General features: G+C 39.9%; 1 protein-coding gene across 1 annotated transcript in view; it reads left to right on the top strand.

Moving 5' to 3' along the window:
* The window catches only part of LOC119647863 (R3H and coiled-coil domain-containing protein 1), a 126,007-nt gene that overhangs the window by 7,928 nt on the left and 97,148 nt on the right, over positions 1–20,931 (top strand). The window contains exons 2-4 of the mRNA XM_038049133.1: positions 16,782–16,833; positions 16,883–16,967; positions 17,034–17,158. Coding sequence (XP_037905061.1) covers positions 17,116–17,158 — 43 coding nt within the window. The 5' untranslated portion in view covers positions 16,782–16,833; positions 16,883–16,967; positions 17,034–17,115. The remainder of the gene's footprint in view (positions 1–16,781; positions 16,834–16,882; positions 16,968–17,033; positions 17,159–20,931) is intronic.

The raw sequence follows: 20,931 nt of genomic DNA, 5'->3' as shown, positions 1-20,931 counted from the left end.
CCAAGTTGACAACTTTCGCAATGATGCACTGATGCAACACGGAAGCACTCATCAATTAATGACCTTTCTCGAGAGTTCGATACCACCATTTTTTATTACGCACATTAAAAACGAACTTTCAAATCCAAACGAAAATGAAGGTTTACTCAATACTGTGTTCACATAATGTGACGCCAATGATGAAGCGGTGGAGTTTGCCTAAATCGACAGATCTTTCACAATTGTTTTTATGGCTATGGAGACTGTTTATCATATGTTCAAGCCAGATGCTATTAGAATTCACTTGCATGCTAGATTTTCCTTTACGACTATGGTTGCCTTCCGAGACTTTTTTGGGGCGAGATCCCATTTTCTTTCATTCCGTTTGTGATAAGAAGTTGATTCCAAGTTGATTTTCAGATATAGAGCTGCTGTGAAAACAGTGCCGACTGGATCTTATGACAAGCAGGGAATATTGCGACAACTGATAATCTCCAAGTTATTTGACGCTTATCTTTGTGTGTTAATTAGTGTATCAACGACCATATAAGTTCACTTCCTTTCTCCTATGTTTAAATATTTGTCGAGGAATAAAGTATAGTGGGTTCTCTTTCCAATGTTTGATACATATTTGAAATCGTATTAAGTGAGATGCAGGAAATGTTTTTACCAGTATTATCTCTGCGTTTGCTACCCATCCATAAAGGTATCGTCCTTTTGTTGGAATGTGATCATATCGTCGATTTAAAAGAAAAACGATTTCAGTAGTTTGCAGAGATGAACCCCAAGACGCAATCTGCAAAGTGTTGATATTGTCGACGCTAACTCCTCTCGATCCACATGGATGCTGCTCCGAGTATTACTTCAGATTTATAAAAATCTTCCTCTTCCGGGTAAGCATCTTATTACTTACTCTGACGGTATAGCTCTGACGTATCTAAAGTTGCCAATGCTTAACCTTATTTTCGCTCTTCTTCAAAAGTATGACAACACAATGTCTCAAAAAACCGGAATCATTAAGAAATTATTTCATAATATTACATTTCTCAAAAAGTAATTGAAATTCCGAAATATGCACCGGCAAATGAGTTTGCTTCATAAAAATTTCAACAGAATATTTCCAGCAGTATTGCCATTGTGGAAAGTGGAATCACCACTTGCCAACAGAGCTAATTTTGATTGGACAAAAAACAGCGCTTCCCCCTTATTCGAAACGAATTAAAATACCAACATCGGAGTTTAAATAATTGCCCATAACAAAGTACTTGCCATGGCTCAAGCCGTGGTTAAATTGCATGTTACAATAGCGCATACATACTTTGTTCGCTAGCGGCTTGATGAAAAACTATATTTGTAAGAAATACACTGCAATCGAGTTTTTTTCTATAATTAACATATATATCTACTTATTGTGATAGGTTTCGCTCCAATTGATTGTTTGTTGCTGATTCGTGAAAATAACGTAGCAAAATGTGAATGAATGTAGCGTGAGAGGTTTCGTAAGCGTTTGATTTTTTTCTGGAGCTGTTTTATCTAGATTGATTGACGGTCAACTTTCCGACAGTGAAAAACGAACCCAAGTGCGAAACCAAAACAAAGCTCATGTTTCCCCAAACCTTATTGCTACTGATTGAGCCGAATGCTGGAATGTCGAGCATTTACTTCAGTAATCAAATTTCAAATTCACAATATCTTTCCAATTTAGGCGTAGATACACTTGAACACTCGTGACGAAGTAAGTAAATTACCATCTAGTTTTCAAGCGTTTTCCGTTGCCGTGAAATTTCATCTCAAGCTGGATTATTATATCAATGTATCAAACGCTAGTGCGCTGCTTGATTGACATTATTACGTTGCACTAAAATATCGTTGGATTATACGAGTCCGCATGTAGATACTCTGAGCACACGGAACCAAATAAGATAAAGATAAAATCAGTTGATTTACTTATCGACTCGGATCGAGGAGTTGCATGCAAAAAACATCAGAAGCAAGACGTCCCCGTCGTTTTGCAGTCACTCATCAAACCGAGAAGGGCACAGGGTAATTGCATAATTAAAACAAAAGTGAAATGTGCAACAGACGCTCAGTTGAATGTGTATCGAAGCCTAGTAATTTTCATACAACTGTTCAACTGTAATCCGATATTGTAAATACACCTTACATAAAAGTAATTTAACTACTTCAATTAGGAACTTCCACTGGAACCGAACACTTTTCCTGCGGTTTCTGTTGCCTATGTTAATCAAGTATATTTGATTGATACTACCTGCATACAATTGCATAATATTTCTGGGTCAGTCTTCCTTATTTGCTTGTTGATGGTTGTTGAAAGAATAGAGGAAAGATACATGTCTGCATCAATTGTGGAGCTTTGTTTGGATTGGAAATACGGAAAAAAATTATCAATATGTAAAACACTGTTTGGTTTGGCTAGCTTGTGGAGAATCGGTAATTTCGATGAATTCAGGCGTAACAGTTTTCAAAAGATGTATACATTATCTAATTGTAGTTTGCTCTCGAAGAATCGAAGAAGATTATATACTACATATTGTTCGATCTTTAAGGACCTTTGTGTACCTCTGAAGACAAACAGAATAATAAATTAAGGGTCTTAGTCTGGCTGGTCATCGCCCTCTTTCTATTTGCATTAAAGGGCAGAACATCGAGGGCGTCGATCTGTCTATTTGAGTAACGTTGCGACCAATACCAGACGTTATAGAGCAACATCCTCTCTGTGCTGCTCCTCCAAAGCGTCTTTATTTGCACCTGTCTCTGCCCGTCTCATCGGTGAACTCTGGAAAAAACTATTTCTGATGAGGAAGCATAAGTGGTAATGAATAGACCACACTATAAGAAACGGCAAACACTCCAGAGTGGTCGACTAGTGGGTTGCCCTGGAAAGATGTGGTGCAGAATTCCTAAGAAGTCCGGTCTTCTCGGGAAGGCTTGAGCAAACTAAAATACCTTTCAGTGAATCAATAGCGATGGCGTGTAGGTGTGATTGACTTGCTATGCCCTATTTAGGGGATGGCAGTAACGCCTGTCATCGAGTGAGACTACCAAACTTAGTCGCTGCTGCGTTAAATGAAGCAGTTGGGTGGTGACAAAATTGGTATCAAGCTGCTACGGTCTTTGTGTCTGCAGAGACTTCGGAGAGCACACAGGCTAACCTGGCATATGCGGATTTAGACACTTTTGCCCCCGCCCTAGACAAAATATACGTGGTTCACGCGCGACCCATTAGTTTTAGTTTAGTTTAGTATAGAGGGGGGAGCCGCAGCTCCAAGCAAACCTTTACTAGACCCATTGTACTATACCCGGAGATCGCCTATTCATCGGCCCCTCGCCGACGGCGTTTGCAGCCTTTCGGGAATTTGAGAATATTCTCCAGAGACAGAGAATGCGCAGACTCTTCGTTGAAGAAAACGTTATCAAGGTGTCTTCGTCTGAGGTTTGAGGGGGCTGGCCAGCTGCATACGGAATGCAGGGCCGTCTTTTCTTCCTCCTCGCATTGGTTACATATGACCGAGACGACCACTCTAATTTTTTCCATGTGGTAGTTTAAGGGGCAGTGCAAGCCCTATTAGGGTATTCGTGTCCCACTTTTTAAGGCGCAACAAAAATGCCGGTCCGGATTTCTTCACAAGGATTTCCGCCTCCCAGCAGAAGTTCAAATTTCTCCATTCCGCTGCGTGAATCCTATTCATTTCCCCCTTCAGAGTAGACTTGATAGGAGATGGCCGCATGCCAAAAGCTGGTTCTAGTCCCACAATTGTGGATTCAGAACCCTGACGAGCCAGTCGGACAGATTCCTTATTACCACCGATGTTTCAGTGCCCTGGCACCCACATCAGGAATGTTTTGTTCAGTTGGCCAAGTTTCAGCAGCACCTGACGATAACTCGACACCAACTGGCTCGACGTATCGTTGTTGTTTAGTGCTGACAATGCTGCCCGACTGTCGGAACAAACTCAAATTTTGCGACCTCTTCATTTTTGCCGCAAACGTTCTTCTACTGTCAATATAATAGCATATATCTCCGCCAGAAATACGGTCGTCATTTTTCCAAGAGGTCGAGTCAGTTCCATAATCGGATTTCCCGAGAACAACTCTTCGCGCGATCTGTTTTCCGTGACGTTGGTGAAGATTATTAAGTCTGTAATCCCAAAAGATTCGTAGTCATTTATCGGCCATTCTTCTCTTTTGGTGATTACGACGGAGTATGTTCCACCTGATGTTTGCCAATAAAATCTCCAGACCGTATGATTGGTCGCCTTTCCATGCGCCAATAGTATCAAGCCTATATGTGTGGTTAGTGGCTTTCCGTTTCATCTCCAAATGGATTGAGGGTAAATTTAGAATAGCTTCGAGTGCGATGGTCGGCGTACTACTCATTGCTCCAGTAATATTTGGCAACCGAGCCTCCGTCAGCAGCTTTCTGCTGTTAGCAAAGTTCAGTCTCGGCCACCAGACGATGCATGCATACACCCAAATACGTTTTATTATGTACGTTACGTATACATCCAATGAATCCGTTTTGGTGAAAGTCGCCAGGTCTTACCTATCGTAGTCCTAAATCACCAGAGCAATCTGCAGGATTTTTGGTATTGGCTTCCACGTTAACTTAGAGTCGAGATGTACTCCTAAATATTTGTCTGTTTGCACCTGCTGGCTTTCCCCCCTGCTGATGTGGGTCGCGTGTAGTTGCCCCACCTGACGTTTCTAGTGAAGATAACTAGTCCAATCTTCCTAGCGTTCACCGTGAGTCCATTATGGAGGCACCAAGTGTGGATTACATGCACTGTTGCTTTGGGGTGATCCCATACTGTACCGCAAATGCTTGTGATAAGACGTTTGTTCCCTCCAGGAGCCACAGCAAGGTGTCCATTACCAGGAGCCATAAAAGAGAAGAGACAACCCCTCCTTGTGGATAACCCCTAAAACACCTTGCCTCAGTAGACTTCTCCACTTTGGCATGTGAAGGGAACGATCATCCGTACATTGCTTTTTTAATTTTTGCCGTTAGCTCATGGAGTGCTTTTTCCATGGATTTGCCTTTCTGGTAGGCATGTTGCCTACAGCGAAGTGGCCACTTAGGGATATATGTACTCCTTGGGAACCGATCTAGTCTGTCTAGTCTTTCAGCAGAACGCAAGTTAGATTGATCGGTGGGAATCTCTTTACGTCTGGCTAGGTGGGTTTCCCTGATTTGAGAACGCCAGCTGGTTGAAATCTAAACGTGTACTAGGCAAACGCGGTATATATTCCGAAAGTGTAAACCTAGGGTTTCCCTTCTCTCTATTATTAGAGCATGAATAATGCTATCCGGTCCTGCAGACTTGTATCTATTGAACGAGTCAAATGCCCATTTCACTCGTTCTAATGAAACTTCTTTGCATGCCACTGTCCAATCTTCCGGTAGAGGGCTGTATATGTCTGTCGGCCCCGATATGAGATTTTGGATGTTGCCTGGGAAATGCACTTCAAGCAAGTGGTTTGCCGTTTCCTCATCGCTTTCTGTGTACTCCTCGCGCTATAAACGTAGATAACTGCTGGCAACGTTCTTTGGTAAGTATCTGCTTTAGAGTCTCCATGATGATCGTTTCGCCGACCTTATGCTCTTCTTTAGGGCTTCTTGAGCCTCTTTGTATCGAATCCAGCAAGCGGCTGAATTATACTTTAGAGCTCGTTTGAGGAGCACTCTTGTCGTTTTCCTGTTTTATCAAATCCAAGTTCCACCATGGTGTTTTACCCTTCCTTGTCATCATGAGTGGACAGTTCTCTTCAAATGCTTCTCTTATGCTGATTGTGATCATCTGAGTTGTTTTCTCAATTCCAGCAATGGATTTGATGCGTCTCCCAGGGAAGACCTTTCGAAAACGGCAATATGCACACCTTTCGGACTCTTTGAATTTACTGGAATGATTTTTGGACTTTTTCAGAGATTCATCCACTCTCCGTTGCAAAACCTCCACTTTTGTCTCGTTTATTTGGATGATGCTCTTTCTCTGAGTTCGAGCATTTAGAGCATCTCAAGTGAACTTTACAAGGTCCCCTTGGGTCTGTCTAGTGTTCAACATTGAGAAATGCAGTCGCAAGTGAGACTCCTCGCCCACTCAAAGGCGTCCAACTGTACCTAGTGAAAATGCAAACGATTTGGAACTTTCCGCTTCCGAACACAGATAAGGTTCTGAGAAGGTCCCTAGGGATGTAAATCTTCTACAGTCGTAGTCAATGATCACATAATTGGTCAGGCATTTGAGATCACCTATCAACAGCTGGTGAAAGCTACACTTTTGGCATTCCCTCAGCAAAATGTACCTTTAGCCGCATTCGTCGATGCCTCAGACATCGCTGTAGATGCTGCCTTTCCCCAAAAAGGTCCTCTTGTAGGAGCAAATCAGAGACAAGCCGAATTATTTATTCATCCAGCCCGATAAGTGCGTGATTAAATCATGTGGCGTCCATTCTAACGCCGGGTAATTGTTAACCGGTCTCGCAAAGTAATTTCTAATGACAGTCCCGCAGGGGAACAAATGCAGCTGCGATTTAGCATTCAGGCTGCGGTTTCCGCTGACAGTTTTTCTTTTTTTACATCCAGGCTTAGTTCGTCCTTGATGCACGGCTAAGCTAGCTCCTTGAAAATCAGGTCACAATTAGTTTTTCAGTCTCTTTAGTCACTTTTCCAATGATTCAATGCAAGGGTTTCAACATTTTGCAACTCTTAAAATTGTCTGGGCAACTTCTTGACAAAAGTCCCTTTTTAAATGTACTTGGCCGCTGCTCATATGTATATCCCTTCTTATTACATGTGAAAAACACGGCCTCAACATTTTTTCTGCAAATTATCGTGGTTGATTGATATAGCTGCAAAATCAAAAATTGGCATCCATTAACATTTTTTCATCAAAGCCTCAAGGGGCTAAGGTTCTTCCTACCTAGCTTAACGTTTGTAACATTTATTGAATGCGGGTAATGGTATCATCACCCACTCTTACTTAATATACGTATATCTAATGAATTAATCAAAGAATTGAAAAATTTAGATACAAGCGCAGATATGAAAATGGTCGGTGTTTTTACACTGACCTGATAGCAGGGCCGGATAGCCCAGTGGTCAGATCACAAGGCTGTCGTACGGAAGGTTCAAATCTCACTGGTGGCAGTGGGGTTTGTATCGTAATTTAACGTCAGACACCAGCCGTCTTAATTGTGAATAAGTACCTGAGTCAAATCAGAGTAATAATCTTGGGCGAGCGCAATGCTGACCACATTGCTTCCTATAAGGTATCCTGTAGTGTACCGTTACGATCTTGAATGAAAAGCTCTAATACACTTCAAGGTCCTGATACAATTGTATTGTTTCACCAACGATTATTATTATAATAGTTACGTTCGGCATTGCGAACTTGGGCTCCAATTAGGGTTCTGATTTGTTCAAGGGTGTTGGTACTATTTGCGATGGTGAGAAAACTGAAATATATAGTAGTCATAGTAGTAGTGAAATGGAAACAGCATACACATTATTATATTAGAGCCAATTTGTTTGTGAATGGTAAATATCATTTATTAAATTTTGAAATTATTAAATCACGATTCATGTCACGATATATTTGTGGCGCAGCGGAGTTAACAACATTCGAAATTTATTATTTATTATTTATTTCGAATGTTGTTAATTCGAGTGACAGTTGCCACCACCGGTGTTCTCCGTGGCGGAGTGGGCCGTGATTTTGGAAATAATAATTGAATTTAAAAAATTAATTTTGACATGCGAATTAAGAAAAAGAGTTGATACAAAGTTGGATAGTTTCTCGTCAACTTTATGTAATAAAAATAGGTAAATTATGAAATTAAATAAAGTTTTTATGATTGACTTCCCTCTGCGGTTTTAACCCATAAACAACAAGTTTGTAGTCTTTATAAAAGGGCGTTTTTGAAATCTAGAAGCGTGGTACTATCGAAGGCATATTTATCGCTACTAACCTGTACTCCGGAGGAAACGGTTTGACGATTCACGTTGCATTAAAGACTTGCGGAAAGTGCAAGATTTACTCGAAATATTATTCTGTTTCGAATCAATCTATAGCTAAACATTTCATGTGCTAACGGGAGCCATATTAGTTCTCTAATTTTTTCATCTGCTATCGCCCAATTAGCTAGAAGCATTATTATGCTATGCTTACAACATATACCCTCGTGCCTGAGTTCGTGCTCGACGCTGAGGTGAGATCTTTAGCGTCTAACCACCTCAATTCGCATCTTCCTATTCTGTAAAGTTCAGTTACCTCTATGAATCTTCAGCAGGCCTATACGGTGTCTTCCCAATCGTACAGCGTCAGATTTAGTAATCGATTTTCTGTTATTATCTTGCCGGTCACGCCTTTGGCTTTGTATAATGAGATTCTCGGATGTATCTTTTGGGTACTTTGAACCATTTTCGCCCATTCTTTATGACATCACTAACGCGATTAACTGAAAATAAAGATTTTTCGCGTACTAAAGAAAAACATAGGAAAAGAAAAAACTTTAAAGTGTGTGTTGGGATCAACTAAAAATTCTTTATTATATTTAAAAATGAAATGTTGAAATTTGAATTCGATCGGGAAAATACGCAAAAATCTGAAATTGGTAGATTTATTGATAGATCGTTTTGAGAAATTTGCATATGCATAAATTATTTTGGATCACAAATGCATGCAATATATCTGCAAATTTTGAATTAGATTAACATTTTGTCATCGGAATTTGTATATATTAATCCAATTTAAATGTAGGAGAGTTTGCCTATTATTTCATAACACTTTTTGTGATATCTGAAATTGAGTTACATGTTCGCTGCGTTATATAAAAGTATATATTCGAAATATATGAGATACACATAACTGATTGGAAAACCAAACTAGTTTAAGCTAACAATGCGTCCATTTGGTTGATTGATTATAATCGACATTTTGTTGAAGATTTGTATCTTATGCGGAGATTACCATATTCACTTTTCGATTGAATGCACTCAAAAAGTAGTTAACGAGTGTGATCATGAAGGATGCATGTTTCAATGCAGATAAGCGATTACTTTTTCATTAATATGGGTTCGTCCATTGGAAATTAAGTAAAGTATACGAGGTAATAAATTTGGGCGGATTTTCCATAGATGGTGTAAGATTAATGAGAGGCTTTGCAATTGGTAGCGAGTAGATACTCTTCTAAACGAACACAATGAAAATGAGCTGGCGCCTCGTATGTCTATAGGCAATTAAAAAATGTGTTATCACATACGAAGTGCTAATTTTGCTGCATTCAATATGATTGATAATAAAAAGTGGATTCATTCTGATCATCCAAAAAAGATGGATGTGAATGGATGGATACATTGTATTGCTGGTTCTGTATGCTTTGGACTAACAAAGAAGGAGACTATGTGGTGTGTAGTGTATTATAAAGTGGTCCATCAATTTTATTATTGGGGTTCTTGGCAAATAATATGTATGCCTGCGACCTGATCTCTACTTTATGAATGAACCGCTAAGAGAATAGGGTTTCGAAACTAGTCTTTTTGCTCTAGTCGTAAAATATATATTTATACACTTTTTTAATTCAAATAAAAAACAGGAAATCGAAATTTATGGTGAACATTTCATTACGGTTGAGCAGAACAATCTATGGTATTTACTTTTTAAAATTTAGTTCAGTTAATTGTTGCCTGGACCTGCATTTTAAATAGTTCATCCTGATGGTCCAATGAGGGACTATGCCTTCGAGCATTGCGTTTGATATCTCAGAAACAACATGAGCAATACTGACTTTCGAAATGTCAATTGAAGCTTGCTTATTAGGAGGAAGGAGTGTCCGGATAGCTGAGCGGTTAGAGCACTAGGCTGTCGTACGGAAGGTCGCGGTTCAAATCTCACTGGTGGCAGTGGAATTTGTATCGTGATTTGACGTCGGACACCAGTCGACTCAGCTGCGAATGAGTACCTGAGTCAAATCAGGGTAATAATCTCGGGCGAGCGCAAAGCTGACCACATTGCCTCCTAGTGTACCGTTACGGTCTTGAATGAAGTGCTCTAACACACTTCAAAGCCCTGATCCAATATGGATTGTTGTGCCAACGATTATTATTATTATTATTATTATTATTATTATTACTGAAGACCAGAGGATTCACATAACTCTAAAGAAAATGGTCTAAAGGAGTAGTGTCACGAGGCGCCATCTAGGTGGCCAATATATCAAGCCAAAACGTTAAAGCAAGTGCCCACTAAAATGATTTCTCAAACAGTTCATTGTTTCTCACGCTGTATACTTTTCAGGATATTCATCATCCATTGAGCCATAAATGCAATTATCTGCACCATAAATACCTCTAAGAAGACGGAAAACATTTAATGGAACCTGATTTTCATAGTATAGTTGATATTCGTCTTTCCATGATAATTTGAATAAACGTGGCATGACAATTTGACACGAGTCTGTGTGTGAGTGATCTGTCAAAAAACCTTACTCTAAAAAAGGTCCAAGTGGATCATCCTATATTCATCATCATCAACGGCGCAACAACCGGTATCCGGTCTAGGCCTGCCTTAATAAGGAACTCCAGACATCCCGGTTTTGCGCCGAGGTCCACCAATTCCATATCCCTAAAAGCTGCTTGGCGTCCTGACCTACGCTATCGCTCCATCTTAGGCAGGGTCTGTTTCGTCTTCTTTTTCTACCATAGATATTGCCCTTATAGACTTTCCGGGTGAGATCATCCTCATCCATACGAATTAAGTGACCCGTCCACCGTAACCTATTGAGCCGGATTTTATCCACAACCTGACGGTCATGGTATCGCTTATAGATTTCGTCATTGTGTAGGCTACGGAATCGTCCATCCTCATATAGGGGACCAAAAATTCTTCGGAGGATTCTTCTCTCGAACGCGGCCAAGAGTTCGCAATTTTTCTTGCTATGAATCCAAGTTTCCGAGGAATACATGAGGACTGGCAAGATCATAGTCTTGTACAGTAAGAGCTTTGACCCTATGGTGAGACGTTTCGAGCGGAACAGTCTTTGTAAGCTGAAATAGGCTCTGTTGGCTGACAACAACCGTGCGCGGATTTCATCATCGTAGCTGTTATCGGTTGTGATTTTCGACCCTAGATAGGAGAAATTGTCAACGGTCTCAAAGTTGTATTCTCCTGTTCTTATTGTTTGACCAGTGCGGTTTGATATTGTTGGTTGATTCGTCTTCGGTGCTGACGTTGCCACCATATATTTTGTCTTGCCTTTATTGATGTGCAGCGCAAGATCTCGCGCCACCTGCTCGGTCTGGATGAAGGCAGTTTGTATGTCTCTCTCTGCAGAAATTATAGAGGTATCACGTTGCTGAGTACCATCTATAAGATATTCGCCGCTATCTTGCTAGGCCGGATAGCCGCATACGCCCAGAACATCATTGGCCCATACCAAAGAGGGTTCACTCCAGGCAAATCAGCAACAGATCAGATTTTCTCTCTGCGGCAAGTGATGAAAAACTGTTGTACGAGGCCAGATAAAAGCAGCAGGATCACTCTCAAGACCATTCGACATCAACAACGGTCTACGACAAGGGGATGCCCTATCATGCGTCCTCTTTAACTTGGCCCTCGAGAAAGTGATCCGTGATGCTGAGGTAAATGCAAGAGGTACGATCCTCTTTAAGTCCACCCAGCTACTGGCCTATGCTGACGATATTGACATCATGAGAAAAAAAAATCATCCTATATTGCTGCACAAGAAATAAGCCTAATTTAAATTTTTCTCAGAAATTTTATATTTATTCGTCAAAATGGATTTCGTTCCCTTTAAAAGGTTTTTTCCAGTCTTCGATGCATGCCGGGTAGTCACTTCCAGGCGTAGGCTTCAGAGCGCGCGTCAATTCACGTTGGATCTCTTCAATCTACTCAAAACGTTCTCCGAAGCGGTCTTTTGAGTATAGGCAACAGCCTGAAGTCACACGGAGCTAATTCAGGCGAATTGGTATCGCTTGAATGTTTGGAGAGAATCCGTCGATCTTGTTTGAAAAAATTCGGCAATTTCGGCACCAATCGAAATTTTACGCGTCTCAGGCTAAAATTTTTGTTCAAATTTATTTTTCGATCCTTTTGAAATGTCGACATCATCAACAAGGTCTATAATTGTTAATCGATGATTTGCGAGCACCAAATTTTTTATTTCCTTGACATGGGCATCGTCAGTTGAGGTCGATGGTCTCTAACCAGTTCTCGTCAATCTTTGAAAAGTTTATACCACTTTTAGACGTTTCTTTTCGATATTACCTGCTTCTGAAAGTCCTGGAACATATGGTCTTCAAATCCAGTAGCCTTGATTGCCTAATGCCTCTAGTCTGGTATTGATCCCCGGAGCCCTTGTTAATCTCATACCTAAATATAGGGCCGTAGAGAGATAATCCGGTTCCGGAATGAAAATTATGCGATCCCAACTAGTATTCTTTTATTTCAATAAAGTCCCTATTCGAGGTTTCACGGAAACTCAGGTACCGGGGGAATCACCCCTTTTCTCTGCCTCATTCGTTAGGTCTTTGGACCCGAAAATTATGATATTAATCTTCTAGTGCATTAGCATTCTCGAAATAAGATACTTGAACTGTTTTTTGGAAAAAAATACGTAGCAAACGATGAAAAAATTACTCATATGTTAAGATACGTGTAATACATTTGTTAACTTTAGAAATCACAAATTGGTGTTCAGTTGTAGAAAAAAATCGAATAGCTCGATAAACAAGAACAAGAAAAACCGAAAAGATTTTTTGGAGCAGGCCTATCGACAAGGTTTGGGGGCAAGGAGGTAATCCTCTGGGCCTGAAGTTTTCACGGAGGGCCAGAATAGAGAGACTTTTATAAAATTAGGGGGTAGCATTGAAAATTATGCCCTGGGTGAAAATTTTCCAGGCCATGGGTTCTAAGAAGTATGAAGTAAAGAAGTGTAGAGCCTTTTTAGGAGATGTTTAACAAAATGCGACCTCATTCAAGGGATACCTCTGCCCTACTTTCATGACAGCTAAGTAGGTCCTGAAACTCCGGTCGTGAGAAAACTGTTTCCGACCTGGTGTTTGCATCACAGTTCTAGTCAGTATCACAGGCAGAAATGTTTAGGAGCCAGTGACCATCAGTATGCTTTCCGGGGCAAGTAAGAACTATTCCCAGTATTCTAACGTGTGGAGTGTATCTGAAACATTGGAAAGGTCAACATAGGCAAGTTTGTTGAAGCTTTTCTTAAGACTCGGATGCGAACTCTTACTAAACCCCCATGACTTTTGGACACTTTTGCTCAATGACGAACACATGAAGTTGCTGTCAGGTCCGCCGAGAGAGGAGGATGAAGGAGGAGATTCATTTTAGATCCAGAATTGGGTTAGTTGAAATATTTGTCGTTATTTGGTAGAGAATAGATATCGATGAAAGAGAAGGGACCCCATTCCCCAGTGTTGCGCTGAAGCTGGACTTGATCCACCGAATGTGTAGCTCAGAATACTCAACGCACGCTTAGCTTTAAACATATGAAGGGGTGCGTTGCTCAGAATGCCCAACGCACGCTAAGCTATAAATGTATTCCCTTCTGGCTAGGAGTTCGCAAGGTGTGCCAGCTAGTTAGACTGTTACACAAACTGCTGACAATTCATAAGTTGCCATGCAGACTTAAGTGCTTTCTTCTAGTGTTGGATCGATTCGCAGATATAAGAACTTCTTGTCTTGTGTCGTCAAAACTATTCCAATAGGGATCATTTGGGTATTTCCAGTTATAAAACATCCAATTCTGATGAGTTTGACGAACTGAAAAAATACTCAGGAAGAAGTATGTAAACTTTATAATCTCTAATGTTTTAGAACAGTGGACGGCATAACATTAGGGCCATAGAAAGAAAATTGGTGGTCGGGGCAAAAAATAACCCATAGGCGGCCTTCGCACTTTGTAGATCGTCGTTACCATCTATCCGACAACGAATACTTCCTTGCTTCCAGCAGACTTTTCTAGTGTATGGTAGTACGAAGATTGATCAATAGATAATGTTAATCGATCCACCACCAGTTTCGTTCCGACGCATCGGTAGAAACCACGCTTCCTAGATATACAAATTGATCAACGCTTTCGATGCTCTGCTCATTAATGCAGATAAGAAGAGTGCGATGATCCGTCAGACTGAGAACCTTGGTCTTGTTAGTGTTTATCTTTAGCAAACAGGGAGCAGATGTCATTAGCGTAGTTCAGATGTTTGAAGAATTCCTCCATGTCCTCCGGACAAGACCTTCACCGGTAACAAAAAGAAATAATATCGGTGACAAAATGCAACCCTGGCGGATCCCGTTTTGGATCTCAAAATCCTCCGTGATTTTACCTCTGTGCAGTATGTGTCATTTTGCGCCATTATATATTGCTCTGATAATACCTATTAGCTTCTCCGAAATCGCCCTAATGCGTAGATACACTCCTTGTTCATACTGTCGAAAGCTTTCTCAAAATCGTAGAAATGAGTATGAAATGGTCCGTAGGGTGATGATATGGTCAGTGCGATCGGATCCAGAGCGGAAGCCAGCCTGCTCTCTTTCGATCAACTTTTCGAGATGTGTTTTGATGTAGGGCAGGGAGCACGCAGGTGCCCCTCCAATTATTACACATACTCGAAACGGGTGCCCTTCCTTAGGATCTTGGCTTCCACTCTCTGAAAAAGGTCTTCGATTCCCACGATTTTCGTAGGAGTGGAAGCAGCAGCTCTGCAGCTACTTCAGGGGCATCAATTGGTGATCCTTTTCAAGGTCGAGCAGAAAGCTCCTAAATCTATTGCTGATCGCGAAGTGGTCAATCTGATTGCTCGTACGGCATCCGTCAATTGAAGCCCAACTGACCTTATGGCCTTATGCGATAAACGACAGAAACAATCCGACGTCGAATTCGCGTTTGCTACCACTTAACTTTCCAAAGTACAAAAGCACATTGTCGCAAGAGGGAGAGAAGTATTCTCCAGAATCCCACCATCTTGCTTCGTTTAGGCCCAGAATCTCCAGCTTTTACCCCTAGAATTACCATTTCGAGGACCCTCGCTACCATTGTCGAGGAGTGTGCCCATATTCTAGAAAACAATCATAGTCCGTTGTCGATAACCAAAGACCGTTGCCGTGAGATCAATCCCTATCCGAGGTGTTATTGACGTTTCGGTAGCAATAAAGTTTCAAAATTTTCAGGTTGCTGACCCGCAAATGTTTATCCCTTTTAGTCGCCTCCTACAAAAAGTATGAGAGATCTCACAGGGCAAATAAGGTGTTGACTCACACTCCATGTGAAATGAATTTTTTCGAATATTAAATTTCTACTTTTAGTAAAAAAAAAATTAGTACCTCAAAATAAAACGCAGCATTAATCATCTAAGTAGAACGAATGTGTCTGTGTAATGCGCCTTTAGCGATCAAGATTACAATCAATCACAATACTATACACAAAGTTTCGGTTCCTGTTTAAGGTTTTGTATAAAACAAAACCTTCTTAAAATCGACTTATTGTATGCTTGTCTGACTGTCTATCACACGCATTTTTCTCGCCAACGATTATAGCGATTGATACCAACTTCGGTGTAAATTGTGGACGCTCACGCATACCGTGAGTTACGTTATTCTACGTCGTTTTTAGGGGGGTCCCTATACATGCAAAAGGGGAGTATAATTTTTTTCACCAAATATAGCCATGTGCGGTATCAAATGAAAGATCTCGACTAGTATTTTTCGAAGCTTAGTTTTAGTTTTGACATTTGTTGGAAAGGTGATGATTACAAAACCTTTTTTAAGTTCATCCTAGAATCATGAAGCAATAATATAGGCTATAACATAGAGCATGATTTTACCAAGTTTGGTGGAAATCGCACTATTACTAACAAAGTTGTAATAAGTCAAAGTTGTCGTTTCTGTGCAAATCAAGGTTTTGAATGTCAATATCACGAGAAAGTGAATATTCTCACATAATATATGCATATATTACGTGCTAGGTTCTAATGGGACAAATGTCCACTCAAATAATTTTAATGACGTCCTTCTGGTGTCAAATATTGCGCATTGTTTCATCAGACAATTTGTGTGGATCAAACTTTGAATAGTCCTTTCAGAGGCAAAAATTCTCTGAATACGATAAATTTATGGCTTGGTTTGTTTGGTTGATCCTTGATGATGTCATGCGCGATTTTGACGGTAATTTTTGCTTGTCAGAGATTTCGAATGATCAACTCGTTGATCCTTAAAATATGTATACCACTCGTGCCATTTGCTGCGGGATAAATGCTCATCAAAATGGAACTGTTTCATTAATTGAAATTTTTTGGTGAAAAAATTATCGAATTTAAAAAAAGGGGCTGAATATCAGCTGGGGGTAGGTAAGTAGGGTAGGGAGATAAAGTGACTACCTCCTGGGCGTTCGAACCTGAACCTGTACTCGATAATCGGTTCCACGGTAATAAAATCTAAAGGAATACGAATTTTGCTTTTGAAATGCTCGCAGCGTATTCTGGGAATGCTAAGCTAAGGATCTATGCAATAAAAAGATCGATTTTGACAATCTCCTAATGTGGTTTCCTCCTTAATAATTTATCCTTTATGCATGCTTTCTAGTAAGTCAATGTTGTATTTGTTAGAAATACTTTAATCCACATAATACTTATCCCCGGTCTATTCAAATTATATAACGTATATGTTTCCCTGCTAACAATCCATATATTATTCTTTAATTTTTTGAGTTCTAATTGATTTGTTTTCCGTTTGTTTTTATCTAAATAGTGTTCTACTCTTTCCCCCTGTGAACAATTACCGTCGATTTTTAATTCATAAGGTATGTGAAGAAATTGCCACACAATATGATCTAGTGACATTTTCGGTAGGGCAAGGAGTCACCCGTCGTACAGTTGTATGCTATAGAAAACAACTACTACTGCCCCTAGAAGAGCTGTCAGGAGACAAAAAGAGGTAATTACATATATTACTGTCACTAAGTTTACCATAACTTGTGCTAACCGTCAATGTATCTTGCAGAAAAGAAGAAAAACAAGAAAAACACAAAAGTTGGAGAAGTGGATGCAGTTCAGAACCGCTGTGGAGGAGAGGAGCGCCAAAAATGGGTGTCGAAAAAAATGTTGGGGAAGGAGTATCAACGAAAAGTGAGTACTACATATCACAATTAAGCTTGAGTGCATTACCAATGGAACCTACTCAAAATTTCGATAAGCGATGCCGTAATAGCGAATGCAATTCAAGGACAGACCCAACAAGTGATTGTAACAGCTACTGCCAATCGTAAGATCAGTCTTCGTTTTGTGTGTGCTCTACGCGGTAGTCAGCCCCAACTTCTGTTTGCTCCGTTGATTGAGGATATTGTGTTAAGTAGATTACAGAGCAGCCACTTATACCTAGGTAACTATGGATTATCAAGAAACATATACGGCAAATTTATGTGGTTCAACTGAAGAAAAAAAATCTATTACCTCATTACCGTCCGTGGTAACTTAATATAGTGAATGGTGTTAATTGCGGGTTATGTGTGCACATTCTATTGCAGTGCCCGTTGCAAATAAGGCCCCCAGTTGCTATCTTCTCTTATCATTTTGCAGTATTGAAAAGCGTACTCCACAAACATGTATTTCCAGTGTCTGGTTGCATAAATTCAACGATTGCTTCCTGATCACTTTCATTGGGACAAGGGTCGGGAAGAATGATTTCCTAGCGATGGCTAGGCATAACTCTTAAACGTCTTACTTATCTGTAACTAGTTCAGAGCAAACGGGCACAGATCTGCAACCAGATCTCTGAGAATTTCCTGATCTATTACCACATTGTCTTAGCGCTCAGTTAGACTTTCACTTTTACTCTTGAGCGGCGGCGAATATTATGAAATTGTCGATATACATAATAGCGCTACATCAAAAGAGTTATTTCATGGACGGTCGGGTGACTTGCTGAGTGGACGCCAGTTTTAGTTGAACAGTGCCACTGAATACGTAGTGCGGCTCGTATCCATAGCATTTTAGTCGGCATTTTATAGGTCTGTTTCAATGTTGATTAATTGAGTGCGTTAAGTGTGTTCCTTAAAGTACTTGTGGCCAAATTGTAGTTATTATGAATAACGTTACTGGGTGAATGTGTGAATTTATTGTGCTATGGCAATTTGGAAATGAAATTGAAATTATTGCGCATTTAGTCATATAATGTGTGCACCACAAAATTGAGTTCAGGTTGGAGTCAATGAGTTTTTATTGCAGTGTTTAAAATGGTTAGGTGATTTTATCTCCTATGATTATCGAGTCAAACGATATGGCAAATCTTTACATAAGAGAGCTAATCGAGAGTTAATCAGTTGTTTATTTATGTATGGTTGATAATTGTTTTTGCTGTTAAAGCAAAGCCGGTTAGTTTTACGATTACGTCTATTCGAGCACCGGAAGGTATGTAACACTTTAAAAAGCCAATGCTTTCCAAAACAAATATCGCTGATAAGGCAAAATAGAATTGAACAATATTCAGAAAGAGAAAAATTATTCATTCAGAGGTTAGTACGCATTTCCTCTGCAAAATTTTGAGTGTCCATATATTTATATATAGATAGTTGGCGTGAACGCAAAAACTATAAATAAATATTATAGCAAACTAAAAAATATAGGTCAACATTTTCTAGAAAGCCAGTCTCGCGGTTCAGATCACGTGTCAAATTTTAAATAAAAAATAGTAGAATCCAATAACATATTTTGACTTACCCTTTTTATGTATGATTAGACTGAGTAGGGATGTTTAAAGTGTTAGGCTGAATATTGGTCAGTATTACTTCCAATCCAAATCCTGGAAAATTGAGTCCTTCGCTGGAAACCTAACAAAGTTAATTTCGATAGGTAAACCGATCCATTAAATATTCAGTCTCAGCTCTCTGGATGGGTCAATCGAGGACGAAGATATGCGATCTGGTGATGTAGTAATCGATTCTAAGTTGTTGGTGGAGTTGCTGATCAGTTAATCCGATTTATGCTCTCAGAAATGAGGCGGTGATGGTACCGATTGCTCTGTCGAAAGTAGGAAACAAATTTAGCTATTAACCATTCATTTTGCTGGAGGTGTGATTACCGAGTTGGTTGAGTGCCGATATCTCGATGTTGCGCCTTGGGTCTGAATCCTGCTTACGTCATGGATGTTTGCAATAGGATTTGTGCTTGTCCCATTGTTGTAGGCTTATAATCTGCGCAGCATGTGTGAAACTAGAGTAGAGTTTCACTGAAAAATTTAATGAAAAAAGAGGATTGTTCGAATTTCCTCTGCCCCGATAAGGCCTGAATAGGAGGCCAAAAGAGTTACAGCACGTAACCGTTAATCAAACTTTTACATGGGGGAAGAAAAATTATGCAGGGGTGGATCAAATATAAACCAAACTTTATGTAAAGAAAACGTAATTTTATAAATTTCCTAATGTATAATAATAATAATTCGCAACAATCCAATTGGCTTGAAATGTGTTAGAGCCCTTCATTCAAGACCGTAACTGCACACTGCAGGATTACATCACCAGCGATATTTGAACCGTGACCTTTTGTATGATAGCCTTATGCTCTAACCACTCAGCTATCTGGACATTCCTAATTTATGCTCCTTAGGAATGCATTTGCCCCAGTGAATGGGGGGATGTTAATCATCGCATCATAAAATGAAAAGGGTTACATCAGGGATCAGAGGCATTCACTGTCCAATCGTGTTGAAATAGTTGTATTCATAGTAAATTTTTAAGAGTAATAGTGAGGACTTTAGGGAGAATATTCGAATGAAGTTTATCTCATTTCCTCAAATTTTCTGGAAGTTAGGCTTCCAGTATGGAACGGACCATTATGGTAAGGAAAAGGACATCCGACCTTTACCTTACTCCAAAGTCTATAATAATAAGTTGCACGAAATCAAAACGCTACTACAGCTAACAATTGAGTCCTTGCTTTCTTGGGGGCTTCCTTATTCTCCTACCGTCATTACATACTACTTGCTTCGAATCAATCGTTAACAATTTTTCTGTAACCCTCGCTGAAAACCCCCAATAGATACATATCTATTGTCAAAGGGTGAAACACTTTGGGTACAATTTACCGGATCCTAGGTTCTAGTAATTATTGTCTGTCGTTTCCTATAGTTTATCTTCACAAATGTTGCAATTCTGGAAGCTTTCAGGGGTCGGTCGCTCCCAAGCATATCACGAATTTTGTGAGTGTTCTACTCCGCAATGCTGATCTGATGACGACGATTAAGCCCCAATTTGAATTCTTTATGGGAAGCAAATAGTCTTTCTTTAATATCCGAGCGGTGTTAGTCAGTCTTTTCATCTGGTTTTACGGGATTAGTAAGAAATTCAATGATGGTGCATTGTATAGTAATCAACTCAATCTCTTGCCTCGATGTCTTAAACGCTACTGTTCAATTGGTCTGTACCGGCAAAGGAATCCTTTTTATTCATTCCTCGTTTGCTAATTAGTTGCTTTCTTCAATTATAGATGAACAACACAAAAAGTCTCGTTTATATTTGATTTATCCTTGCAGTATCATATCTCTACATCTAGTAAAAAGAAATGAAATTGATTTCTTAGTTCATATGTTTGCCATCTTCTTAATGGGGCATATGTACTATGGGTTGCCTTATTCTAAGTTCCACGTTTCAGCACCTGACCGCCGGTCAAATTTTCCGTTCGCGATTGTATCTTCCTTTGCTTTTTCTTTAGCCTTCGTCACGTTCACAACGGGTCGGCTCGTCGTGATTGATTGCGCCATTTTGTTCTTTCATTTCCATGATCCGGATGCAGTCGCGAGGCTTTCAAATCACCATCCATGGTATCAAGCCAACGCTGTTTCGGCCGGCCTTTTGATTGTTTACCATCAACTTCGATATTCAGACCAACTTTGTTAAGTGAATTCT

This window comes from Hermetia illucens, chromosome 2 (assembly GCF_905115235.1).
Source record: "Hermetia illucens chromosome 2, iHerIll2.2.curated.20191125, whole genome shotgun sequence".
Lineage (NCBI taxonomy): Eukaryota > Metazoa > Arthropoda > Insecta > Diptera > Stratiomyidae > Hermetia > Hermetia illucens.
Note: the sequence above shows the minus strand (reverse complement) of the source record. Positions and strands in the feature narration are given on the sequence as shown.